The sequence below is a fragment of the Sebastes fasciatus genome, chromosome 12, assembly GCF_043250625.1.
Source record: "Sebastes fasciatus isolate fSebFas1 chromosome 12, fSebFas1.pri, whole genome shotgun sequence".
In the NCBI taxonomy this organism is placed as follows: domain Eukaryota; kingdom Metazoa; phylum Chordata; class Actinopteri; order Perciformes; family Sebastidae; genus Sebastes; species Sebastes fasciatus.
This window is the reverse complement of record NC_133806.1, coordinates 29,875,338-29,898,327: the sequence shown is the minus strand read 5'-3', so window position 1 is coordinate 29,898,327 and position 22,990 is coordinate 29,875,338. Positions and strand designations below refer to the sequence as shown.

Sequence of the window (22,990 nt, the reverse complement as noted above, 5' to 3'; positions counted from 1 at the left end):
ACACATCTGCATATGGAAATCAGGGTTAGCGTGGAGAAAATCCTACTTAAACCAATGCATTGTGTTGAATGACTTTAAGCTGGACCCCTGAAGTAAGACTGAGGGGGACAAAGTCACTTTGACATAGAAAAGTCATGGCATGGAGCAGGTCTGGTCAGTGCATAAAAATACCTTTTATTAGCATCAAAAGTGTATGCTATAGATGTTTTAATGATAATAATTTAGACATACTGAACAGTGTTCGTCTTGTGTGTTTCTTTTAAGGCCTATATCTGATAAATTTGGTGTAAATTAAGCAGACTTGAACTCTGTGACTCTATTTATAAAGACCAAATAGACATTTTTAATTAGCCTATCTTAAATTAGTGTTACTTAAAGTCTCGTGAAGGTGAATATAAGTGGTGTTATAAGTGGTAACGTTATGTTGAACACATTTATTTTGCTCTTTAACAAAAATTCTCGAGAAATAAAGACGTTGGAACAAACAAAAAAGGGCAGCAACTCACTCCACCTGGAGAACTAATGCGAAGAAGGAAGCACGTCGCAGTGAACTCTCTTGTGGTGTGTAGATCGAGAGGACCGCGTCACGGGACCACGCCCACCAGGAAACTTCCGACCAATCAACGGCCGCGGGGCGAGTTCGCGCATGCGTGGAGTGAACGCGCGGGAGAGACTGAAAACCCAAACAAGGGAGTCATGACAACAGCTGTGATATGAGTGTTAATCTTCATACTTTGCTTTACATTTACGGAATATAACATTACACAAGAAGCCGAAATATAAGGTTTGTGCATGTTTCTTAACGTTTGTGTTCACGGAAGCGCTGCTCTGCTTAGTTTCCTTGTTAGAAATGCTGCTATTTCGGTCACTAAGGTTAAAAGTAGACAGATGAAACTCCGCTGTTTATTTGACAACAACCGCTGCTGCCATTTTGGACCGAAATGCCTGTCATATTTTGTAATATTTTATTGTTCAGCACAGGACATCTTAGTAGAATATGACGATAGAATAGAACCAATGTTGTTTTGCTTTTGTACAGCACTTTTTAAGCGGAGGTTTTACTGGCGTCTGATAGTCGCTTTCAGTCCAACATGTCGGAAGCGTAGCTCTGATGTTGCAATGGAACCAACAGTTGACTTTCACTTCTTGTTATTATACATTGTTTGGTTAAAGCTAGCTGTGCATTCAACGTATTAAAGCAGAAACTAACGTTCATAGACAGTTAGGTAGCTAGTTAACACTAACATAATTAGGATGATGGCTTATTTACTGGCAAACACACACATTGTAGACAGACCTTTTATAAAACATTGTATAACTGCTGTGGGTCATTTTACACACTTGCTATGTTGTCTAGCTGTAGCATGTGTGACTATTGAGGTTAACTTACTGACGAGTTATGAAGCAAGGTGACATCAATTGCCAGATTTTGAGGGTTTGGTTTTACAAGTGAAACCCAACATATCTCAGATAGACAGCTGTCTGCTGAATAATGGCAGCTTCTGTTTGATATAACACATATAGTTCTGATGTGTGTTTTATTGTAATGTTCTTCACTGTGTAGCAATACCTTAAGATATATAGTATAGCTTTGTATTGTATGCTCATGTTTAATCTGCTTTTATATTGTACATCTTCCCCCTATAGTATGTGAATGCCTGCAACTTTTGTCTGCACCTGACGCAACATGTTACCTCTGTTTTGTAAAACAATCGTGTCATGTCTCAAGACAATGTTTTTTTGTCATTAAAGGTGGTACTGATTCTGTACTGGCAGCATGGCAGACGACTTCAGCCAATCCCTCACCCCACCAGTTTCTCCCTTTGCAGCAGACAGCCTATGTGAGCTGACTCCAGCCAGACCGCCATGCTTCTGCTGCTCTGGAGCGAAGGAGGACCCCACCGGAGCTCTCTCCACAGAGGGATACACTGCAAGAGGCTCCCTGAAACGGTAGAGTCACTGTCTGTCAGTTCACCAGAATCACAGAAAAAACACATTTTCTCACTTGGAGGTCAACGGTTTTTACCATACCTATTTTGTGCCAGAGAAACTGTCCCTATGAAAACTGTGGACACATCTGTGGATTATCCTGAGTAACTGAGTCATTTTTCTGGAAACAAACCCTGTTCTTGATTTTTTTTTTTTTTTTTTTTTTTTCAAAGGTCAGTTTTTGATGCTTGGAGCACAGCAAATTAAATTCCAGTCACCTCCATTGTAATAGGGTGGCAGCAGAAGTCTCAGCAGCAGAAAAACCTTAGTAAATGAAGTCTTAACTGATGTGACTGCATCCACTCTGCAGGTTGCTGTTGCGTCTTGACCCGGCCCCTGCGGAGTATGAGACAGACACAGTGGAGATCTTTGGTTTCCCCTGGGTAACAGAGACAGCATTGGTGGAATCTACAAAGCTACTCTTTGGTCTGTTCAGGTAAGCCGAGATGTAGAACAAAACTCAGTTGAATTTTGCTTTTAAAATTAACATAGTTTCCATAACCATCCTAATCTGAAGACCATTTTCCGTGGCAGCACAATCTTAGAAATGGAATCCTTCTTAGACAGAGCTTTTTTTTACTTCAGAACTAATTTATTTTGAAACATGGGTCCTTCACATACATGTCACTGATCTTAGTTGTCTTTGTTATATTTCAGACAAAAGGTTTACAGGCTGGAGTCCTTGGTGCAGTCCAGCTCACATGATTTTGGTAAGCTTGTGCCATATGCAATCCACAGTCCAGCTAATAATCAGACCTTCAGTATTTTGTCCACACAGTAAGCCATTATTTGCTCACATTAACAGACATCTTATGTGTTAGCAAGATGCTTTTATGTACAGTCAGATAATGTCTGTAATGTAAACAAGAAATTTACAGTTTAGTTATAAAGTATCAAACGCAGACAGGGGGTTTAAGCATCCATTTCATCTAGAAAGGGAAAAGAATCTGAAGAAAAGTTGCTCCCTTGGATGTCTCAAATGATGAACTTTAAGTCGTGTTGGCTGAAGTGTGGGTTGAACCCAAGACCTTTAAATTGAGGGGTAGTTGGTCTAAAATGTGAGCCACAGTATCAGCAAGGAAAATAGTTTTGCGCATGGCAGAATTGTCCTGAGGAGTCTTACCAGCCAAAGATCATATAAATACAACATACACTACATGCATTTAAGGTGGTTAGAGTGATTAACTGAGGAAGCAGCAGCAACAGCGACAAATAATAAAGATGTATATATGGGTGTAATTGCGTGCTTTTCTGAAGTGAGCACACACATTAATCAGCTATGGCTGTAACTGTTCCAACAAATTAGTTTCCCATGAAGAGATTGTTGAGCTCAACTCTAGTGTTTGAGTCATGTCTGATATCTGATACAGTGGGCATGTTTTACATAAGATTCAGGAATGCTGCCCACAACATCCCTCATGTGTTGTAGGTCAAGCAGGCAACCTCCACTATGAAGCAGAGGACCTCAGACAACAGTGTGTTTCATTTCTTCAGTATGTCAAAGTCTTCTTGCACAGGTAATTCTTCATATTTTAATGTCAACATCAGTAACACTCATTTGAATGTTTTAATGCTGCTTATACTTTATTTGTTTGTTTATTTGGCCATGCATTTTCCTTTTGTATCTGTTCAGATACCTGGAACCTTCCAGCTCCCTGGATGCAAGTCATTCACACCCCTATGAAGAGCTGGAGGCTCAGCTCCCCTCCGCTCTTCTGGAGGAGCTGTTTGGCATCACTCTCCTCATAGGACGACTCAAAGACCTGCCTGCCAACGTTCAGGGTGCCTTCACTATAGCTAATCCGGGAAAGGTGTGTGTGTGTGTGTGATGCATAGGCATCAGGTGCTGTTGTAAAGGAGATAGGGCTTTGAAAAAAATTGCAACAAAAGTGTGGATGGCACAAGTGTAAGTAAGCTTTATAGAGCCATGGACATAATACAAACTGTTAAAGGAACATTGTTTAACAATTTAGGGGATCTATTAGCAGAAATGCAATATAATATTCATAACTATGTTTTCATTAGTATTAATCACCTAAAACTAAGAACTATTGTGTTTTCGTTAGCTTAGAATGAGCCCTTCATATCTACATAGGGAGCGGGTCCTCTTCATAGAGGGAATGCTGCTCAAACCGAACACTGGCTCTAGAGAGAGCCTCTCGCGTTATTACGTTACCTGAAGGCCACCGTAGTTCTATGACACGCTTGTGAAACTGGTAATGTCAGCTGCGTGCAAACCATAGTGCAAAACCGTGGAACCACCAGCCGCCGTCTGACTTCCTTTGCTCCTAAAATAGTGTGATTATGGTGAGGTGTGAGTGGAGGGGTACTCAGTTAGTTGTAATCTGCAACCACACCATTCGATGTTGCCAATTCCTACACACTGTACCTTTAAGTGGAATGACTCATGACCACAGATTTTTCAGAAATCTTAACTAAGAGTTCCCATCACCCAGAACTTTACTATAATATAATATTTTCAGTTGATTGTACTTGAATTTTAAATGACCTTGGTGCTCTGTATTCATCCCACAGATTTTTCCTCCCTCTTGGCATTTGTTACACCTTCATCTTGACATCCACTGGTCAGTCTTGGAGATCCTTCACCTACTTGGTCACAAGATGCAAGGTATGTGTCTGCTTAGACAGGAAATAGACACAAAAGATATTGAAATGTGATATGTCGCTTGTATAATGTTGTAGTTTAGAGACTGATCGTACCTGTAGTATTGGAATCCAATCCATTGGAAACACTGTAGAACTTATTCTGGGAGGACAACTGTTTAATAACATGAAAGTTTGGAATTGTTGCATAGATGCTGCTACACAACAACTAGCGCAACGGGCAATAATCTCCTGACTTTCAGCTCTCAGTGAGTCATTATCATGGAAACAGGCTTTTAGTAATTTTACCTGTTCTTCTCTCCAGGCCAGGTGGTGTACGCCCACCAGTTTGTGAACCTGACGGGAGAGAACCTGACCGATACCAGTCTGTTTGAAGAGCACCTGTGCAGTCTGCTGTGTGACCTAACTGGTCTGGCCATAGGCAAATACAGCAAGGTGGGCGGCTGGCCATAATTACAGTACATCTTACTGTTGAGATGTGCCAGCAGTATTTCTAGGTTGTTTTTTAGCTGAAAAAAAACAAACTGCAAATCCGGTATTAAATATGTTCATTACCACATTTGGTGCTCGGTTGATAGAAAATGGGTGAAAGCTGCAGATGGCGCATACAGAATATGAATTCGGCTTCTGTCAGATCCCCCCATAATATTATCCTTTTTAGGGTGGAGAACCCTCTAAAACAACATTAGTACTGGATAATAACCATGTTTTTTGCATGCTGAGTACTTATAGTATCACAAAATGTAATCAAACTAATTGTATAATCTTCATGTCAGTGATGCATTTATGTAGATCAGAGCTGCAGTTGGGAGCTTACGATGTTAAATGGATCCTGTTGATTTGTAGGTTAGGCCTACAGAGGCACTGAGCAGCCATCACTACCTTTGCTCCTGCACCAAAGAGCTGTGGGTCCTGCTCATGCACCTTCTGGAATACAGGAATAAAGTGTTGCACACACAGGTAATGCAAATACAGACATGTTCACAGTCACACAATAGAATATAACTCTGTCCATAAATCCTAAATGAACCAACGTGTGTTTCCCTCTAGTCTTTCTGGAGCTACATGAACTTGTTGTTGAGGCCGCTGGTTTCAGGGAAGCCAGCAGCAGAGCAGTTCAGTGGCCTCCCCACGCACTGTAAGGACCCTCTGGGATTCACATGGTGGCTGGTCACTCATGTAGCAATGTTAGGGCAGTACAGTCGTAACGGCACTCTCCAGCACGAGGTAAGAAAATGTTTTCTTTTTCTAAAAAATATATGTAGGTGCATTTAATTCATCCAGGTAGTGGAATGTAAAGACAAATTCTCCACAGAAGTCGTAGTTTTGAAGACATTTTGCCTCTCATCAAAGAGGCTTCTGCAGTTCTAAAATAAGTCTCGAGAATTAATTTGTCTTGACACTTTGATAAAGAATGGTGCCAAACTTGACATGTTGGTGAAAAAGAGACAAATTGCATAGGACTGTTTGTAGAAATAAGTCAGACTGATGATGATGGTTCCTCTGCATTATCAAGAGCAGGTACTCTGATAGCAGGCCTTGTCTACTTTAGTCTTAAATATCAATGCAAGCGACACACTTACTTTTCACCAATTATATTTCACCATATTTATAGTATAATTTAAAAAAACATTAAAGGCATAGTTCCGATTTTTTGAAGTGGGGTTGTATGAGATAATTACCCATAGTCAGTGTATTACCTACAGTAGATGACGGTCGGCATGCCCCCAGTTTGGAGAAACAGACAGAAGTACGCGACATGGGGACATGCAATGTACTGCTGTGGACGGGGGCAGCAACAAAACATATCTTAGCCACCTAAAATAAATCATTATCAGTTAGTTTAAGTGTACGCTATATTTAGAATATTTTCACCGCTTTATCTTGCCGTCCGACAGCCCTTTCCGATGGGTAACTGCAGCCGTTATCTACGCTCTCTTCAAAGCCACCAGACTCCCTTGACAAAAACAGTAATTTTACCTGGCTGATCATGGGAGTTGCTGTTCTACCGCTGCCTCGATCGGCTAGTTTCTTTGTGTTATTGTGTGACTTTGGTGTTTTAAAGGGTTAGTTCAGACTCACCAAAGTCACACAATAACCCAAACAAACTAACTCAATCGAGGCAGCGGTAGACCAGAAACTCCCGTGTTCTGTGAGGTAAAATGACTGTTTTTGTCAGTGAAGTCTGGTAGATAGATAACCGCTTCAGAAATGGCTGTCTGACGGCAAATATTCTAAATATAGCGTACACTTAAACTGATTTAGATTTTTTTGGGTGGCTCAAATACATTTTGCTGCTGCCCCCATCAACAGCAGTACATTGCTTTGCTTCCGTGCTGATACTCCTGTCTGTTTCTCCAAACTGGCATGCCGACCGCCATCTTCTGTAGGTAATTCATTGATTATGGATGAGTACCAAATACAACCCACTTTAAAAAATCTGAAATATTCCTTTTAATATTTTTTTTTTTTTTTCAATATTGTTTTTAAATGTATCATCTTGTTTCATCTGGACTCACAGAAACATCTGGGGAATAATTGGACTTTTGTGGAAGAGTTGCTCAAGTTAACCTGTAACCCCAAGGTCAGCACTGCTTCTAGTCTACACATGAATTTTTAACCTTTTCGGGGAAAAAATGTAGTTTTAGTAGTAAGTTGAAACAGCATGTGTCTGTGTGTGATAACAGGGAGGTCTAGCAGAGGAACAGGTCAGGATGCACGTCCAATGCTGTCTCAGTCTCTGTCTGCTGTGGGAGCCGAGCACCAGTGCTGTCTCCACCCTCTGGGACTACTACAGCAAGAATCTGGTGAGGACCAACCTTCAGAGGAAACCAAGGCTGGGTCACGGGCAGACACGGGTCTTGGGGTATGGGGTATAACACATGCGCAGTGTAACTGGAGCTGCGGTCGTGCGTTGCGATTTGCTCAATTTCGGCGAGTGCAGACCAGATTTTACTGTGCATGTGTTATACCCCCAAAGATATGACGCGTTGATGACGCGTGACCTGGCCTCCTTTGCATAGGCCTTGGAGGAAATGAGGAAATGACGATAAAAGTTGCTCAGACTTGATATGTTGCCTCATTTTAAGCATACCTACAACAATCAGACCACTTTTAGCTTACTTTCGTGACATAGATTAACCTTACTTCCGCTTTTTGACATGATGTGTCATATTCTTTCATTTCTTGGTCTTGGATGTTCAACTTGCTGTCAGTCTAAGTTTTTTGCTAAAAAAGTAAAGGCTTGTTTCTTATCTGTGATCTATCTTTTAGATTGTTTTTATGAGTTGCATCATATTTGTTGCTTCCTTTTTTCCACCCCAGAGTGCTTCATTCACTGTACCCTGGCTCGGGATGTCTGGCATGGGCACTTTGTGCAAGACGCCCCTGGCTCTGTTCGAGCAGGCCCGCAGCTGCTGCTCCCCCTCTCCCCTCCACTCTCCAGGACATACCCAGCTCTACCGCTCAGCCAACTCCTTCCACATCTTCCTTCGAGTGCTGGCCCTGTGCCTCGCCCAGGACAGGGCTGGTGGAGTCCCACAGAGACAGATCAAAGGAAGGTAAGTCTGGGAGGCTTTGTAGTTCTCGCTCCTTCACATTCACTTCCACCATGAAAAGTAGGTCTCAGGGCCAGGCGGTTGCCTCCATATACAGCGTATATAGTATTTTGGAGGAAGAGAAGATAAAAAGGGGAAAACACGGAGTAGAAGCTGTGAGAAATGATTACTAATCAGGACTAGGCTTTGTAGCATTCCCTTTTTCCCCTTGATCTTCTCATGTGTGATGTGTTTAGTGTGCTGTTTGGATTTGTGTGTGTGTGTATATCGGTGCATACTTGCATCAATACACAAACAACATGTGTGTTTGCTCACTATCATGCATTTCAGTCTTGTTTGTGTGCGTGCCAGGTGCACCGCAGTCTCCCAGTGCGTCTTTGATATTTACTCAGGCCCCCCAGTGGAGCAGGTGTCTCAGGAGTCAACCACCTGCTCTTCAGCACAGACCAGAGCCAAGAAGCCTCCTACGGATGCACACACACACACTGCACCTGCTCCCTAGAGCAGTGACATGGTGATGAGTGTGTGTGTGTGTGAGGCCATTGGATGGAGGGAGAGTGTGTGTGTCTTTGTGAAGGGAAAGTAAGAATGAAGAGAGGAAAGATCACAAGCTAATGTGCACATCAGAACCGAGCGCTGGACCATCCTATATCCCAGGCCGGCTGGGCGCCAGAGAGAGGCAGCCATAGATAAATCCGCCTAATGACTTCCCTCTGTCTGGAATGTGCTCAGTAGCACTGCAGACATGGGGGCTAATTAGCTAACGAGCGTGGCGGTTAATTCGCCTTAACGAAGCTGTGTTGGTTTCCAGCACGGATAGAGAGGGGAGCTTGGGTGGTGGGGAGCGGGGAGATGTGGGTGGTAGGCAGTCTGGCAACAGCCAGACTGGGCTGGGACAGGTCCAGATCCCCCCTCCTCCTCCTCCTCCTCCTCCACCTCCCTCACCACTACCTCCTCCCCCCTCAGGAGGCGCGAGGCGTGCCGACTGTATCGCTACAACATTTCGGCAGCGTTCCTACTCCTGGCCGGGCTCTGCGGGACACCCGCGCCGACCGCATTAATGGGATCGACTGCGAGCATGTTGATCTCCAACGCCGGGAGTTAGGAGCATCTGCTCGCCTCCGGAAAAAAAAGCTGTCCGGAATAAACAAACAGACAGACAGGTTGGGAGAACACAGCAAATCCTCACTGCTGCCTCCCTCCCAGTGTGCTCTGCTTATATCCCTGTTACATATTACCCATTCATCTATTTAAATCTCCCTCCTCTCACACCCAGACTGCATGCTTGGCCACCTCTTTCCTTTTATAGTCCTCTGTGGGTGTAACTAAGCTGATTTCGGTGTTAACCTGGTCTCTCTCAGTTCCTCTCTCGTTTTTCTCCACTCCTTTATATCAGTCATACTTCTTACGCCGAGTTTGTCTTGGGATGCTGGCTGTTTGTGTTTTGACCCAAACAGCAGCTCTACTCACCTGTGTGGGCTGCATCTGTGTTTGGGAGGTGGAGTGTAGAGAGGGAAAGGGGGCAGGGAGGGGGGGGCTCCAGCATTCTGTGTTTTCCTGCCGGGCGAGCAAACAGCAAGCTGGATGTGTGGCAACGCATGTGTGTGTGTGTGGTTTTATTGATCTCTCTCTGGTGTTGCAGTAAATTGGTTTGGCTGTAGAGAGAGGGACCAAGCGCCTACTGCTGTGTGTCTGAGTGTCTCTGACATTTAACATGATCTTTAAAGGCATTTCTCCACAGTGCCCGCAGGATCTAACAGCGTGCTGGGTGAGAGAACCACCCAGCACGCTGTTAGATCCTGCTTACTCCCTCTCTCGCTTTTTCTATTCTCTCTCACCAACATACACACACACACACACACACACACACACACACACACAGGCCGGGCAGCCCAGCCTCCCCCCTGGAGCTGAGAGGGCGATGGAGGCAGGTGGTGGGATGCACGGTGGGGGTGGAAAGTTCAGTTAGTCAGCATTTAAAGTCAGAGGTTTCAGAAGAACAAATCTGAAGAGTTGGTCAGTGGAAATAAAGAACAATTGAAATTAGATTTTTTTTAAACAATTCAAGGCTGCAGTGGGTAGAAATAATAAAAGGGGAAGAAGTTATTTTTATAAAACGGTCACTATATCCTGACAATAGTGCATGAGACAGGTAATCTGAAAAAAATCATGTGCCTCTGCTTCCTCTGGTGTCCTCCGGTGCTCCGGTGGCATCTGCTATATTTCATAGACCTGAGGAAAACAACCATTCAGAGCTGATCTGGAGTCTGCCGTCCAGCTGCCATCTATGAAAGCCGCCTGTCAATCACTCGTGAAGCCTGATCAAACGGTCAAACTAGGCAGCGCTGATCTAATATGAATCAATATTCTGTTACTGTAATGCCTATTTCTCTCCTCAAATGTTTTCAGAAACATCTTGTAGTGTACTGTTTAGCTGTAAAATGAGAAAGTTTGTGGCCCGGCAGCCATGTTGAGATCAAGTTGAGGAAATACCAAGCACCGCCCACCAGCCGGAGCACAGCCAATAGGAACGCTCTCTCTCTGAAATGATAGATTTTTTAAAGCCTGAAAACAGAGCCATGAGGAGGTGCAGAAGTCTAGTTTTCTCTCAGGACACTTAAATTACATTATGCTGAAAAGTTATTATGGAATTTTTGCCCAATGATGCCAAAATATACTGCCTACTGCCACTTTAACTGAGCAGACACTGTAATCTTGAACACGTCCCTGTCTCTGTTTGTTTTTCCTTTAGCAGACCATCTCTTGTGCCACATTATAATAAACCCTGTCTCTTCCTCCCTCTATTGTTCTCTTATGTTTCCAGGATTTATTCCAAGTTCTCCTCAAAGAAGATGCAGGAGTTACCAGAGGCAGGCCTCATGAACTTCCTGTTGCTGTTTCTGGTGGTGGCCAGGCAGGTAGAGCTGGAGGATGTGGCCGGTAGAGCCTGTGAGCTGCTGGGTTTCCTTCCCTCCAACTGCCCCCCTGGGCACCGCACCCTGGTCTGGAGGGGACAGCTGTCACTGCTATTGTTGTTCCAGGTATTGTTCGTCAATCAGAAAATTTTATCTGGAAGTGTATCAGGCACACAACAAAGGATTTTCAAGATCATTTGATCTCATCTTTTTCCAGGAGAGGGGTCTGGATGTTGGTGCACAGGCGAGCTGGCTGGCCTCTTCCTTTAATGAGACGGCCAAAGAGTTCTACGATAAGACCACAGAGGTCTCTCGCAGACTTGCCCTCTGGGGGCCCCTCGGCTCGTACCTGGAGGGGGTGGCTGAGGTGTTCGAGACGAGCACCAGCCTCAACCTATCGGAGGAAAAGCTGCTCAACGAAGGGTTTGATTGGCTGCTGCGTGCTTGCCGCATCTCAGAGCTGAATTCGGCCCTGGGCTTTCTGCAGATCGTCCTCGCTCAGCTCAGGTGAGACAGCTGGTGTAAATACTCACCAGCTCCCAAGTATCTCTTACTTTCTCCCATTCTTTCCTCTCACTGATAGCTGCTCCCTCACAGATAGTGGACACATTCAGACAAATGTTTCCTGGCCAAGGCCAAGCTAAGCTTCTATTAAAATCTGATAAGTGGCTACAGCAGAGGAGAGCGATCTCTTCTGCTCTTCCCAACCCAGCCCAGCCCAGAGTCCACTCGCTTCTCACACTGACAATAGGTGGATTGTGCTGTCAGCAGGACTGAGTGTCTGTAAAGACCCTGTGTTGCGTTGAGGCACCCGTTAGTCTCAGCAGACCTAGTGGCCCCCGTGTCACCCTCACCAGGTGCTGGTGAAGCTCTGAGTAGAGTTACAGGCCCGAGGGAGCCTCCATGGACCCTCCTGTCGTCATGGGGACGGCGGCAGTGCTGTGAGCGTGTTTGGAGACTATGGTCAGTAGGGCGTCAGGACGGGTTCAGCTGTAGGACACGGGTGTTCGTTACACGATCGACCCCAGCTGAAGGTCAGAGAGCCACAGCTGAAACAGTGTCTGTTTATGTGGGGAGGTAAGAGGTGGGAACAGAAGGGAGAGGAGATACAAATCAGGTGAGACTGGAAGGCTATGGAGTGAGGAATGATGTGTGATCTCTCACTGTAGGTTTTCGGTTAAATCTGGTGTTAAAGAGTCGAGTGTCACCTTTAAGTTTGCAACAATCCTTTACTTTCTAATGAACCATAACTATCACAAGTAGTATAACAAGTAGTATTCATGCTTTGAATTACCTAAAGTACATGCTTTTAAACTTTGAATCGATACATGGATATGTTCAACATGTAATTGAAATCTTAGACAATGGCTAATGTAGCTCGTCCATTGACAGTGTTAACACAAAGACTGCCTTCATGTAAGTAAAAATCAGTCAAGTACCAGGGCTGGGAATCATTTAAAAATGTCTGATATGGTACCTGTCTGTACCGATACCACAAGAATACCAGTTTTTCTACAAAACCCTTATTTTTCATTTAACAAAAGAGTCCAATTTAAACGTAAATAGCTGTACAAGAACATTGTTTGAATAAAATATAGTCTAAAATTATTCTAAAAGTTGGTTTAAAGCTGCATCAATTTTTTTGTAATGTAATTATCGTTTTTTTATTGGTGCTTTTTGTGTTAAATTTGTTCAATAAAAGATTTCCTTTCATTTGAATTAATTCAACAAGCAATTTGTTGTATTTTAGCAGTATACTGAAAGCAGCAGAAAGGCAGAACTGAGTACACTTTAATATCTGTTTATTTATCGCAAGTAATATTGCAATATATTATTCGACAACGTTATGGCATATTTTCCTTATATCATGCTTGTGCAGCCCTAATGTGAACTCAAAATTCACTCTCCTTTGAGCTCTGTTTTGGTCTCCACCAACTCCTGACGGACACATTTAGCTCTTTAGATGCTAAATGCTCTGCTACGTTCACCAGCTAGTCGCTAACTTTTGTATGTCATGACAATGAGCTGAAAAAATGCTCCACATGCTCCTCCATGAAATAATTGATTAGAGCAGCTTTATATCAGTAACTGTGATCAAAGGTTTGGTAAAGGAGAGAACAATTCTGAGCCAGCATTCGGTGCCAAATTTAGTACATTTTTCGATAGTCAATGCGCAGACACATTTCATTCATTTGCAAAAAGTATTACGATTTCATACACAGCCCTAGTAAGTATATATTCCAGGTTTTGCTGCACTTCTCAATACGCATGTGATTTCTTAAATCCCCCCCTAGTCTCTAGGAACATAGTTGGGGGCTTTACTAAGCAAAAAGTATCACTGTCACTTTAAACTTCCACTACTTACAAAAGGTTAATAAATGAGCTGAAACACTAGAATAAGGACATTGTAAAGTTAAGTGTTACAGAGCTCTCTCCGTGATTCATGTAGGTGTATGATTGCTTTAATTCTCCGGTGTATACGTTCCACCCTCTCCACCCTACACACACACACACACACACACACACACCTGCCTGTGCCCACACACCAAAAGTGAAACACTAACCTAAGTGTACTCCTCTCTTATTCCAATGCCGGGCTCCTATAATGTGGTATCTCGTTAGCTTTGCTAATTCCCAAACTTCCCATCTGAGATCTCGGGGTTGGAGGGCACACATTTGCACATTAATGGCCAAGAAGAGAGAGAAGAAGAGGACTCCCAGAGGCCCCTCTGTGTTATGGCCCAGACCACGCTGACCCATTTAACCAAATAAAAAAAAAAAAAACATAACCATGTTCTCTCTTTCCAATCCGTCCCACCAAATTAAACATAATTCTTCGGCCTGGCAATTCTCGGTATCTCCTTTTGTGATTAATGTCTTTTCTGTGACACAATTAATGGGCAATTATGTAGCCTGGCAAATTTAGCCTGTGCATCATTATGTCTACTGAGAGCCGTGTGGAATCTGCACACATTAAGAGAATTATTCTGCCAATGGCGGAGGCAGTGGAGGGTCCGAATATTCACTCTTGATAGCCATTGCCATGGTGCTGAGGCAAGAAGCCAGTCCCAGGCATAATTCCTCAGTTTTATTCCTTCCCATGACCCTCTACTGTGGGAGAGTGGGGGAGTCGCTGGTTGATGAGGTGAGCGGGCATTGGCACACCATGTTGGATCTGTTTTTGGTACAAACATATAATCCCTATCTCCTTGGCTTGATAAAATACAAGAAGAGTTATCCTTTTGTGACGACCTTTTATCGGATATTGAGTCAAGGACACCTACTGTAACAATTACACCTACACTTTTTGATAGATTTATGGGCACTATATTTAATAGAAAGTGGACATGGATTAAATTCAGCTTGTGCCTCGGTGTGAGTTTGATGCATCTCTGTCATTTTCAGGATGCTATATTTCATTTTATGTGTCTGTATGTTGGGATGCAGCAGGAGGAAGGGTTAAACGGGGTCCCTAATGGTGTGTTGGTGTTGTGTGTGTTTGTGTGTACACATTGTAAGAAGCCGCAGTGAGGAGGATTAAGTGGGGTCTCTGATGATGTCTTGTACAATGAGGGTTGATGGGTGTGAAAGGCCCATTCCGCAGTAGTAACGAGGCTAATGAATTCAGACTCTAATCGATTGTCTCAGCTCTCTCTGGATTAGATGCAACCTTGCTGGAAGGGAAGGCACTGCTGAGGTGTGTGTGTACGTACGTGTGTGTGTGTACCATAGCAGCAGACAAGAGTGTGTGGCTGAGGATGGGATGGGATGGGATGGTGGGGGTGTTACTAGTTCCTCTGTCCTTTCCTCCTTCCCCAGCACACCTCAACCCCGCTTCCCCACACCCCCATCCGGGCGAATGTGGGGGACAGGAGGATCATCTCCAGTCTAAATGAGATTACAGCTCCTTCAGCTGCTTATCTGGGCTAATGCCAGCCACTGTGGGGCTGCTGTAGCGGCTGGGGCCAGGGCCAGGGATGAGCCAGAAGAAGCCAAAGTATAGTCTGTGTACAGGGGATCAGCATTAGGCTCCACTCTATGCCTATAATATCCTCCTCTCCTTCCCCACCTCTGCCTCCACCCTGCTCCGCTCCACACTGCAGCGCACCGCCGCACCCAGTAATCCCCCAGGAGAGAAGAGAGGGGAAAACACATGAAGAAGAAGTGAAAGAAGGGAAACAGGGGAGCAGAAGGATTTGAGAAAGTAGAGGGCGGAGTTGGATGGTGTTGTTCACAAGCGGGGAGCGCTACGTTTGGATTTTTGTGTCGGATAGATTTGTTTATCTGCTTTTTCTTTTTGTCTGTGTCCTTCCAGACGGGTCCATCAGCGCAGTGTCCAGTCAGCACCCACCTCGGCTTGGGCTCCCGGTAACACCAGTGTGGTGAAAGAGCGCCACCTAGCGGTAGCAGCGGCACTCTGGGCGCACTTCTTCCCCTTCCTGCGCAGCCTACGCCTCTCCCAGACCCCTCCAGCACAGCTGGCAGATGCTGCTGCAGGTCAGTAACGCCCACTGGGAGGAAGAAGAGACACCGAGAGGAGGGAAGAAAGGGCTGTAGGAGGACAGGCTGGGGGAGAGCAGGAAAACAGTTTTGGACAAGAGTTCGACCAAATCGTCTTTGTGACGGCCGATACTGATAATTTGGAGTTAATGCCAGCATTTTACACGAAGGCAGATAATTTGAAAAGCTTGGCAGAGAGAAGAACATTAGTAGTTAGTTAGAGAGGATGAGATGATTTAGGGAAGAGAACGTGGTAAAAAAACAAAACATAGACAAGTCGGGACACATGCCTACACTTCTTACACTGCACTTTAATCATACATGTATGTTCTTCTAGTAATTCAAGCAAGAATTAATTAATTTAATTAAGTATTAATTTCATCTTCCTCAGGCTTCACCCTGTTGGCCTTTGATCTGCCGAGCTCGGCCCCCCAGGACCTTCAGCCCAACCCAGTCCAGTCCATCATGCAATGCTTCGGCTGGGACGACATGGTTCAACCGCTTCTGATAACTCGCTACCTTCCCCATCTGCTCCAAAACAGGTACAGTTCGCCTTCCGAGATCTACCCTTTGTTGCCTTTTACCTCAATCACCAAGCATTTTTTATCACATCACTCCTAACGGGAAAACATCAGGTCAGTCAGACGCGGAAGATGTCCACCTCTGAACCTGTCAGCTGTCAAGCTTCATCATAGTAGATATACCACTTGACAAAAGTGTTTTTTAGACAAGTCCTGTAGGTATATTGGGTGGTATCTATCTAATTAATAAATTAGACAGTGAGCGTCCTTGCTATGATCAAAATAGGTTTTAATGAAGAAATTGCTCCCATGCCTCTAAACTGATTCCAAAATGTAGTGCATCTTCAAAATTACACCCAAGGGTACAACGTGACTATTTCAACCTCAAAGGCCCTCTTCAGACACTGCCAAGTGATATTAAGGTGCTACACCTGAATATAAAGCCAGAACAAGGACACTCGTCGTATTTATTGTTTAGAAGTACCAGTCTGCCAAGCCCTCCGCCCACTGCTGTTTGAGCTGTTAGAAATATGTAATTTATAAAAATGAAGTAATTCATTCTTGCGAAAATTTAATTAAATTACCACACCTTAGATATAAATTGTCACCTCCCTGTATCCTTCCAGACTCATCATTAAAAGCTGTATGTCAACTCAGAAGAAATCTGATGGGAAGAGGCATTTATGTGTTTCAGACACACAAGAGGGTTTCAGTGTTTATGACTTGGCATAGACGTTCTCCTGTCAGAACACCAAAAAATACGACCACTTCAGCACAATGAGGCATCGAATGTGAATTTTTAACATTGACATTAATGTTAAGTGTGCTTGTGCATATGGCTTACGCCTCTCACATGTTGAATGCACGACATTTCTTCACATCTTCATCATCAAGTAAAGACCGGTAAATCCAGTAGTAGTCGTATATATAACTACACACGTTACATTTGTGTGAAAAGATTATCTGTTTCTGCCTTTTCCAGTGAGCTGGTAGCCTCACTAAGCAGCGGTTCTGCCGGTGTTGTGTCCGGTTCGGCACAGAGCCTGTCAGTGAGGGCCTGGTTCCGCTGTGTTCTACAGCAGCACCCTCAAAAGAACCCAGATGGGTCTGACAGCAGAACAGGTAATGCAACTGAGTCTACAATGTGATACAACAAAAAAATAACCATCCATTGAACACCAGGTAATATTTACTTACGTAGATACAGGTGTATATGATTTATTTATATATATATATATTTCTGGCATATTCATGGACATATTCTGGCATAAACTCTTTGGGTAAGACAGGAAGCATCTGGGAATTTTGCAAATTGTATGTATTCATTTCCCCGGTAACTAGTTTCTACGGAAGAAGTGAGAAAAAAATGATGATGATGATCCAAGTAAATTGTTTTCTCTCGTGTGTTTATGACTTAAGAACAGGTGAAGAAAGTTTTGCTAGGATCATTTTTCTGTGTTTGTTGTTGTAATACTTATTTCGGCCACAAGAGGCTGAAGTGCACCACTACCCCATGTTCTAAATAGGACTAAAAACATTCCTGTTTTTCTCCGTGCACCCTAAACACAAGGTACATATATTGTGTGTTCGCAAGTTATGTAACATTACTGTCATGTCTATTTTAATCTGCGCTAATCTGCCTTTAGGGAAAACATGAATGCTTTTACTCCTATTTAGAGCGTGGGGCAGTGGAGAACTTCAGCCTCTTGTGGCCGAAATGAGTATTACAACGACACACTTGAAAAAATTATCCTGACAAAAAAACGTAGAAAGAATATTCAGGAAAAGGTTTTCTTCCACCTGGCAAAACTTGTTTTTTCACGTGTTTCACAGATGGAAGAAAAAAATTTAAGGAATTTAGAAAGATTATTCTGGCAAAACCTTTTGTTCACCTGTTCTTAAATCATAAACACGGGAGAGGAAAACAGTTTAGATCAGACTTAGAAAATGGATCACCAGAAAAAAAAATTCACTTGCTTCTCAGGGCTTCCGTAAGTTTGATAGGGTTTTATCATTTTAGGTGATGAAAGCTGTGCAGTGTACAGTTTGAACCAGTGTGTCTTTAACTCCTTCAACAACCCAACAACAGATGTTAGAAATGTTGCTGTACTCAAATGCAAATCCCAAATCTTCATGACCCTAACTCTGCTCTGAATTGAATGAATTTTGTTACATCTTTGTAGAGAGAAGTCTTAGGCGTGTTACCTGTTACCTGTTTGCCTTGTATTAGAGATGAATGAAGGATACATTATTGTTGAACTACCCAGTGTTTGTGCCTACATTTCTTCCAGGCCGGGAAGTGGAGGAGCAGTTGTGTGAACTGACCCGGCTTGTGCTGAGACTTCCTGAGGTGGACAGTCTACTGCAGAGAGCGGGCCTCCAGCCCACAGCCGCGAGGCTCGAGCCCACTTCAGCCCTGGAGGTTTTTGTCAAGGTAACACATTCTCACGGGTGTCAAATACACAGAGTTCCTGTAGGATGTGAATGATTTACACTTTAATGTCCCTGACATGTCCCCTCATCCTCAGTTATAAGACCTACAGTACCCAGCATATCTTAGCCCACCTTTACTCAAGTCTGCACTATATGTGATGTACGCTCAGCATGTCACTGTCATATCTCTACTACAGCAGCCTGTATTTACATGCAGGTATTTCCATGAATTCATTTTCTTATCTGCTTCCTCGTGGTGTCAGGCCGTGGGCAGCGTGTACAGTGGACTGCAGGTTATGTCTGAGCGTTCAGCCATGGTGACCAGAGCCCTGGACTACATTGGTGACATCCTGAAACACATTAAACCCTCTCTGGTCAGCAAGAACCAAGAGAGGCTGCAGCTGGCCTACTGGGCTGTTGGTAGGTGCAGCAGAACCCATCTACTTCAAACACGTTATACAATAGACAAAGCTTCAGGAGTTTCTTTCTTCTGATCATTACTGTTGTGTGTCTGACTCTTGTTGTGTGCCGTTTGATCCAGGTTGCATAGTGAAGCACTGGAGCCCCCTGCTGGCCACACCTAAAGCCCAGCAGCTGCTGTTCCGTATTGTGGACGGGCTGCTGCTTCCCCACCAACTCACACAGCAGGACAAAGCACTCAGGGACAGCCTGCCTCTATATTTACAGGTTAGGACAAACATACATTGTACCCTGGATCACGTCTTAGACAATCAGGACGCACAGCAGGCTTTAAAAGTGTCTGGTGTTATGAAAGAGACCTGAAACCCTAATCAAACACCCTTTTTCATCACTTATGTCTGTAATTTCTTCAGATGTTTTCATTCTGACTCTTTAATTTATTCTCCTGCAGGGTCTGTCGGTGGCTTCCAGCGTGTCTCAGTCGCAGGGAGCCCACCTGAAGCAGCAGCTCCGCTCTGTTACCCGCAGATATCTGGACTATTTCCTCCCTGCCTCTCCTTCCGTGGGCATCATCGCCAACCACCCAGTGCTTCTGAGCGCCTGCGAGGCCAGCCCAACCACCCGAGGAGCGGCGCTGAGGAGGACCATCTTGGAGGTGCTCTGGTAGGTCTCCAGAACTGGGGTGTTGTTTGCCTCCGTTCGCTCCCGTCCTGCAAATCAACGTGTGCAACATGTTTCATAGTATGAGAGTGACAGAAGAAAATGAAAGTGATAAATGGCAGCTTAGATTTCATATTTATTTACCTGACTCAATTTGAATCTCATCATCTAGGACACATTCTTGTTGATATGATTTCTTGTTTTCGACTATGTTTCTCCAAAAAATATATATTTCTTAAACTACGCTATTCTTCTTAAGGATTAAAAGTTAATGGAAATGTCCCTTTCTAATTTTACAGTGGGAGCTTCCTGCAGTTTAAAGGTCACGCCCCTCCGCCCCGGCTGGCGGCAGTCCTGATGTTCCTATTGGAGCTCCTGAGACGAAACAGTGACTCGGACCCCACCCTCCTCACTCTGCCCCTCCCCTCTCTGCTGCGCTGTGTGATGCTGGTCAACGAGCCGCAGGGTGAGAGCATGCTTGTGCATAAAACACAAAATAATCTGGAGTTTATAAAGTGGGCTGCGATTGGTCCTCAGAATATCCCAGTCTAGAGTGTCTCACCAGACCACCCTCCTTGTTCATGTGTAGAAAGGAAGATAGCCCAGTTTTTAGGGAGAGGGTCTCTATATTCCCTGATTCTCGTGACCTTGGATCCAGCCAATCCTGACTGGCCTAATGTTCTTCTGATGCTTCTAATGATGTCATACAGAAAACGATCCTAATGTGAGCTACTAAAAGGACCACAGTTCAGTAAATACTCTGACGTTATCTTTAACGCAGTGATTACTTGTCTGTTTAGGAATTCATGTAATCACGTATGACTGCGATTTTGTTTGCAAAATGTTTAAAGTCCTTTTTTTCCCCCTCATGGTTCTCCAAAATAAATCTGACTAGGCCTGCATTTGCTGCATCTTCACTTCACTACCAACTCAATAAATGCTGTAATTGTAGTACTTACTATCAGCGAGATGGTTGCAAACATGTCCTCAATGCTTACAGAAAAAACAAACAATCAAGTTTGTGTTCATAGTACTCACTGAAGGGCTGTAATGATATCACTGTGGTTTTTTTTTTTTTCTGTGCAGTGAGGAAGACGAGCACAGATGCCTTACAGCTTGTGGTGGAGCGATGTGCTGCTGCATCTACACAGGGACCGTGTGACCAGATGATCGCTGTCTTACGGTAATTGACAATAATGTATGGCAATAAAAATCTGCACCTGTATTGGATGAACACACGGATGCAGGCACTGTAGGCACAGAGTAACTATCTATATTACATAAAAGCCTATTTTATCCCTCACGTTTTTTTTTACTGTTTGTGTAATCCCAATGCTCCTAGGTCGTTTGTGGAGGAGAACGAGGGAGTCTACGACAGGCAGGTATACGGCGTCCTGGAGACGGTGGCTGTTTTAGATCCCTCCGTGGTTCAAGCTCTCATTCCCAACCTGTCTGTCAGTCTGAGAAACACCGAACACAAGAGAGGACTGGGGAGGAACATCGCCTTGAGGTGAGCGAGCGCATGAATCACACCGCGGAAGCCATGTAGATGGCATTCATCGCCTTAAACTATTTTTAAGTTGTCCAGACAATAAGCAGGTGTTAACGTACAGAACATTCTGTAGCTGTGTTGCTTTGTTGTTCACTAATGTGACTGCTCCATCTCTCTGTGTAACAGGAGTGCATATAGGAAGTTGCTGTGCCTCCTTGGAGAGAGTGGGCAGGCAGAAATAACCAGTCTGGAAGCGGACTGAAAAGTGAAAAAAAAAAAAAGGACCAACTCCAGGACCTGTCGCCAGCTCCAAGAACCACTTGTTAGTCATACCAACCTACTTTCTTTTGTACCAAATATCTTAGTTTGGTCATCAGAAAATGACAGTGCTGCTTACAAGGGGATCCTACAGAATGTGAAGGTTTAGTGCATTTCATTAGCTGAGTTACTGTTAAAACCTGATCTGATGCTGGAAAAACACAGCATGGAGACATGAAACTGTGAATTTTTAAAAGTGCCTTATCAGCTGTAATTAAAGGGACAGTTCACCCCCAAAACAAAACTACATATTTGTCCTCTTACCTGTAGTGCTGTTTATCAATCTAGGTTGTTTTAGTGTGAGTTGCCGAGTGTTGGAGATATTGGTCGTAGAAATGTCTGCCTTCTCTCCAATATAATGGAACTAGATGGCACTCGGCTTGTGGTGCTCAAAGCGCCAAAAATACATTTGAAAAACTCAACAAGCAATATCTCTTTCCAGAAAACATGATCCGGTTACTCAAGATAATCAAAATCTTGTTGTGAGTAGTTTCATGTAGGAATTAGAGCTGTCAATTGATTTAAAGTATTTAATCGTGATTAACTACCACATTTTTTATCTGTTCAAAATGTACCTTAAAGGGAGATTTGTCAAGTATTCAATACTCTTATAGACATGGGAGTGGTCAAATATGTTTGCTTTATGCAAATGTATGTATATATTTATTATTGGAAATCAACTAACAACACAAAACAATGACAGATATTGTCCAGAAACCCTCACAGGTACTGCATTTAGCATTAAAGAATATGCTCAAATCATAACATGGCAAACTGCAGCCCAACAGGCAACAACAGATGTAGCTAACGTTGATGCCATTAAGGTTTACATCTGTCACTAGCACGGGCCTCACGTCCATGAGTAGATACACACTTCCTTCTGCACAGTGATACGGTTGGTGGGTGTAGCAAGAAAATAATTCCTACATGAAACTGCTCACAACAAGGTCTGTGGATTATCTTGAGTAACCGAGTCATGTTTTCTGGAAAGAGACATCAAGGCAGACATCTCTACGGCCGACATGTCCAACACTCTGCAGCTCACACCAAAACAGTCTAGATTGATGAATAGCACTACAGGTTGGAGGAAAAATATGTATTTTTGATTTTGGGGTGAACTGTCCCTTTAAAGAACTCTAAATGTCCTTCATGCATGAGCCTGTTAATGTTCCAATCATGGACTATAAGCATCATCATCACCAGGTTGTATATATAATGTACATATTGTAAAGAAGGTGCAGCTTTGCATTGTGGGAGATGCATTATTAATAAAATAAAATGTGACGATAAATATGAATGTGCTCATTTAGGTCTCTCCACCTTTTTTCATTTCAGTTTTATGGTGAGAAAAGTGAGGAATGTGTGCACTGAAGTGAGCACAGACTATTCGTGCTCATACCATCAGGTGCTGGATCCGTCTCCACTCAGTTGGCACTCTGAATTACAGATTTGATGACAGTCGTGGGCGAGCCCAAAGAGTTCAGCAGCAAAAAAAAAAAAGTAAAGGAGAGGAGTACTGTTTGTTCCAATTCTCTCTCGCCTTTCCAAGTCGCAGCAATC

At 43.7% G+C, this 22,990-nt stretch overlaps 2 protein-coding genes across 3 annotated transcripts in view; one reads left to right on the top strand and one right to left on the bottom strand.

Annotated features, from left to right (window-relative positions):
* LOC141779855 (furin-like protease kpc-1) overlaps positions 1-648 on the bottom strand; it is a 211,859-nt gene extending 211,211 nt beyond the window's left edge. Inside the window, exon 1 of the mRNA XM_074654880.1 lies at positions 553-648. Coding sequence (XP_074510981.1) covers positions 553-648 — 96 coding nt within the window. The remainder of the gene's footprint in view (positions 1-552) is intronic.
* mms22l (MMS22-like, DNA repair protein) lies at positions 627-22,959 on the top strand. 2 transcript variants are annotated; one of them, XR_012596393.1, is made up of 27 exons: positions 627-784; positions 1,753-1,950; positions 2,300-2,425; positions 2,647-2,699; positions 3,419-3,506; positions 3,623-3,800; positions 4,525-4,618; positions 4,919-5,049; positions 5,461-5,574; positions 5,665-5,841; positions 7,136-7,198; positions 7,302-7,421; positions 7,939-8,174; positions 10,996-11,212; positions 11,304-11,593; positions 15,402-15,583; positions 15,978-16,128; positions 17,090-17,229; positions 18,399-18,541; positions 18,804-18,960; positions 19,082-19,227; positions 19,412-19,623; positions 19,920-20,086; positions 20,707-20,803; positions 20,963-21,130; positions 21,299-21,434; positions 22,766-22,959. XR_012596393.1 is itself a non-coding variant. In XM_074654676.1 (26 exons), the coding sequence occupies exons 2-26, from the start codon at positions 1,778-1,780 to the stop codon at positions 21,372-21,374; spliced, it is 3,699 nt and encodes a 1,232-aa protein (XP_074510777.1). In that variant the 5' UTR covers positions 627-784; positions 1,753-1,777; the 3' UTR covers positions 21,375-22,741. The 2 variants fall into 2 exon arrangements, 1 of the variants encoding a protein (XP_074510777.1); XM_074654676.1 differs by lacking the exon at positions 22,766-22,959 and having other exon boundaries at positions 21,299-22,741.
* Positions 22,960-22,990: the final 31 nt, after the last annotated feature.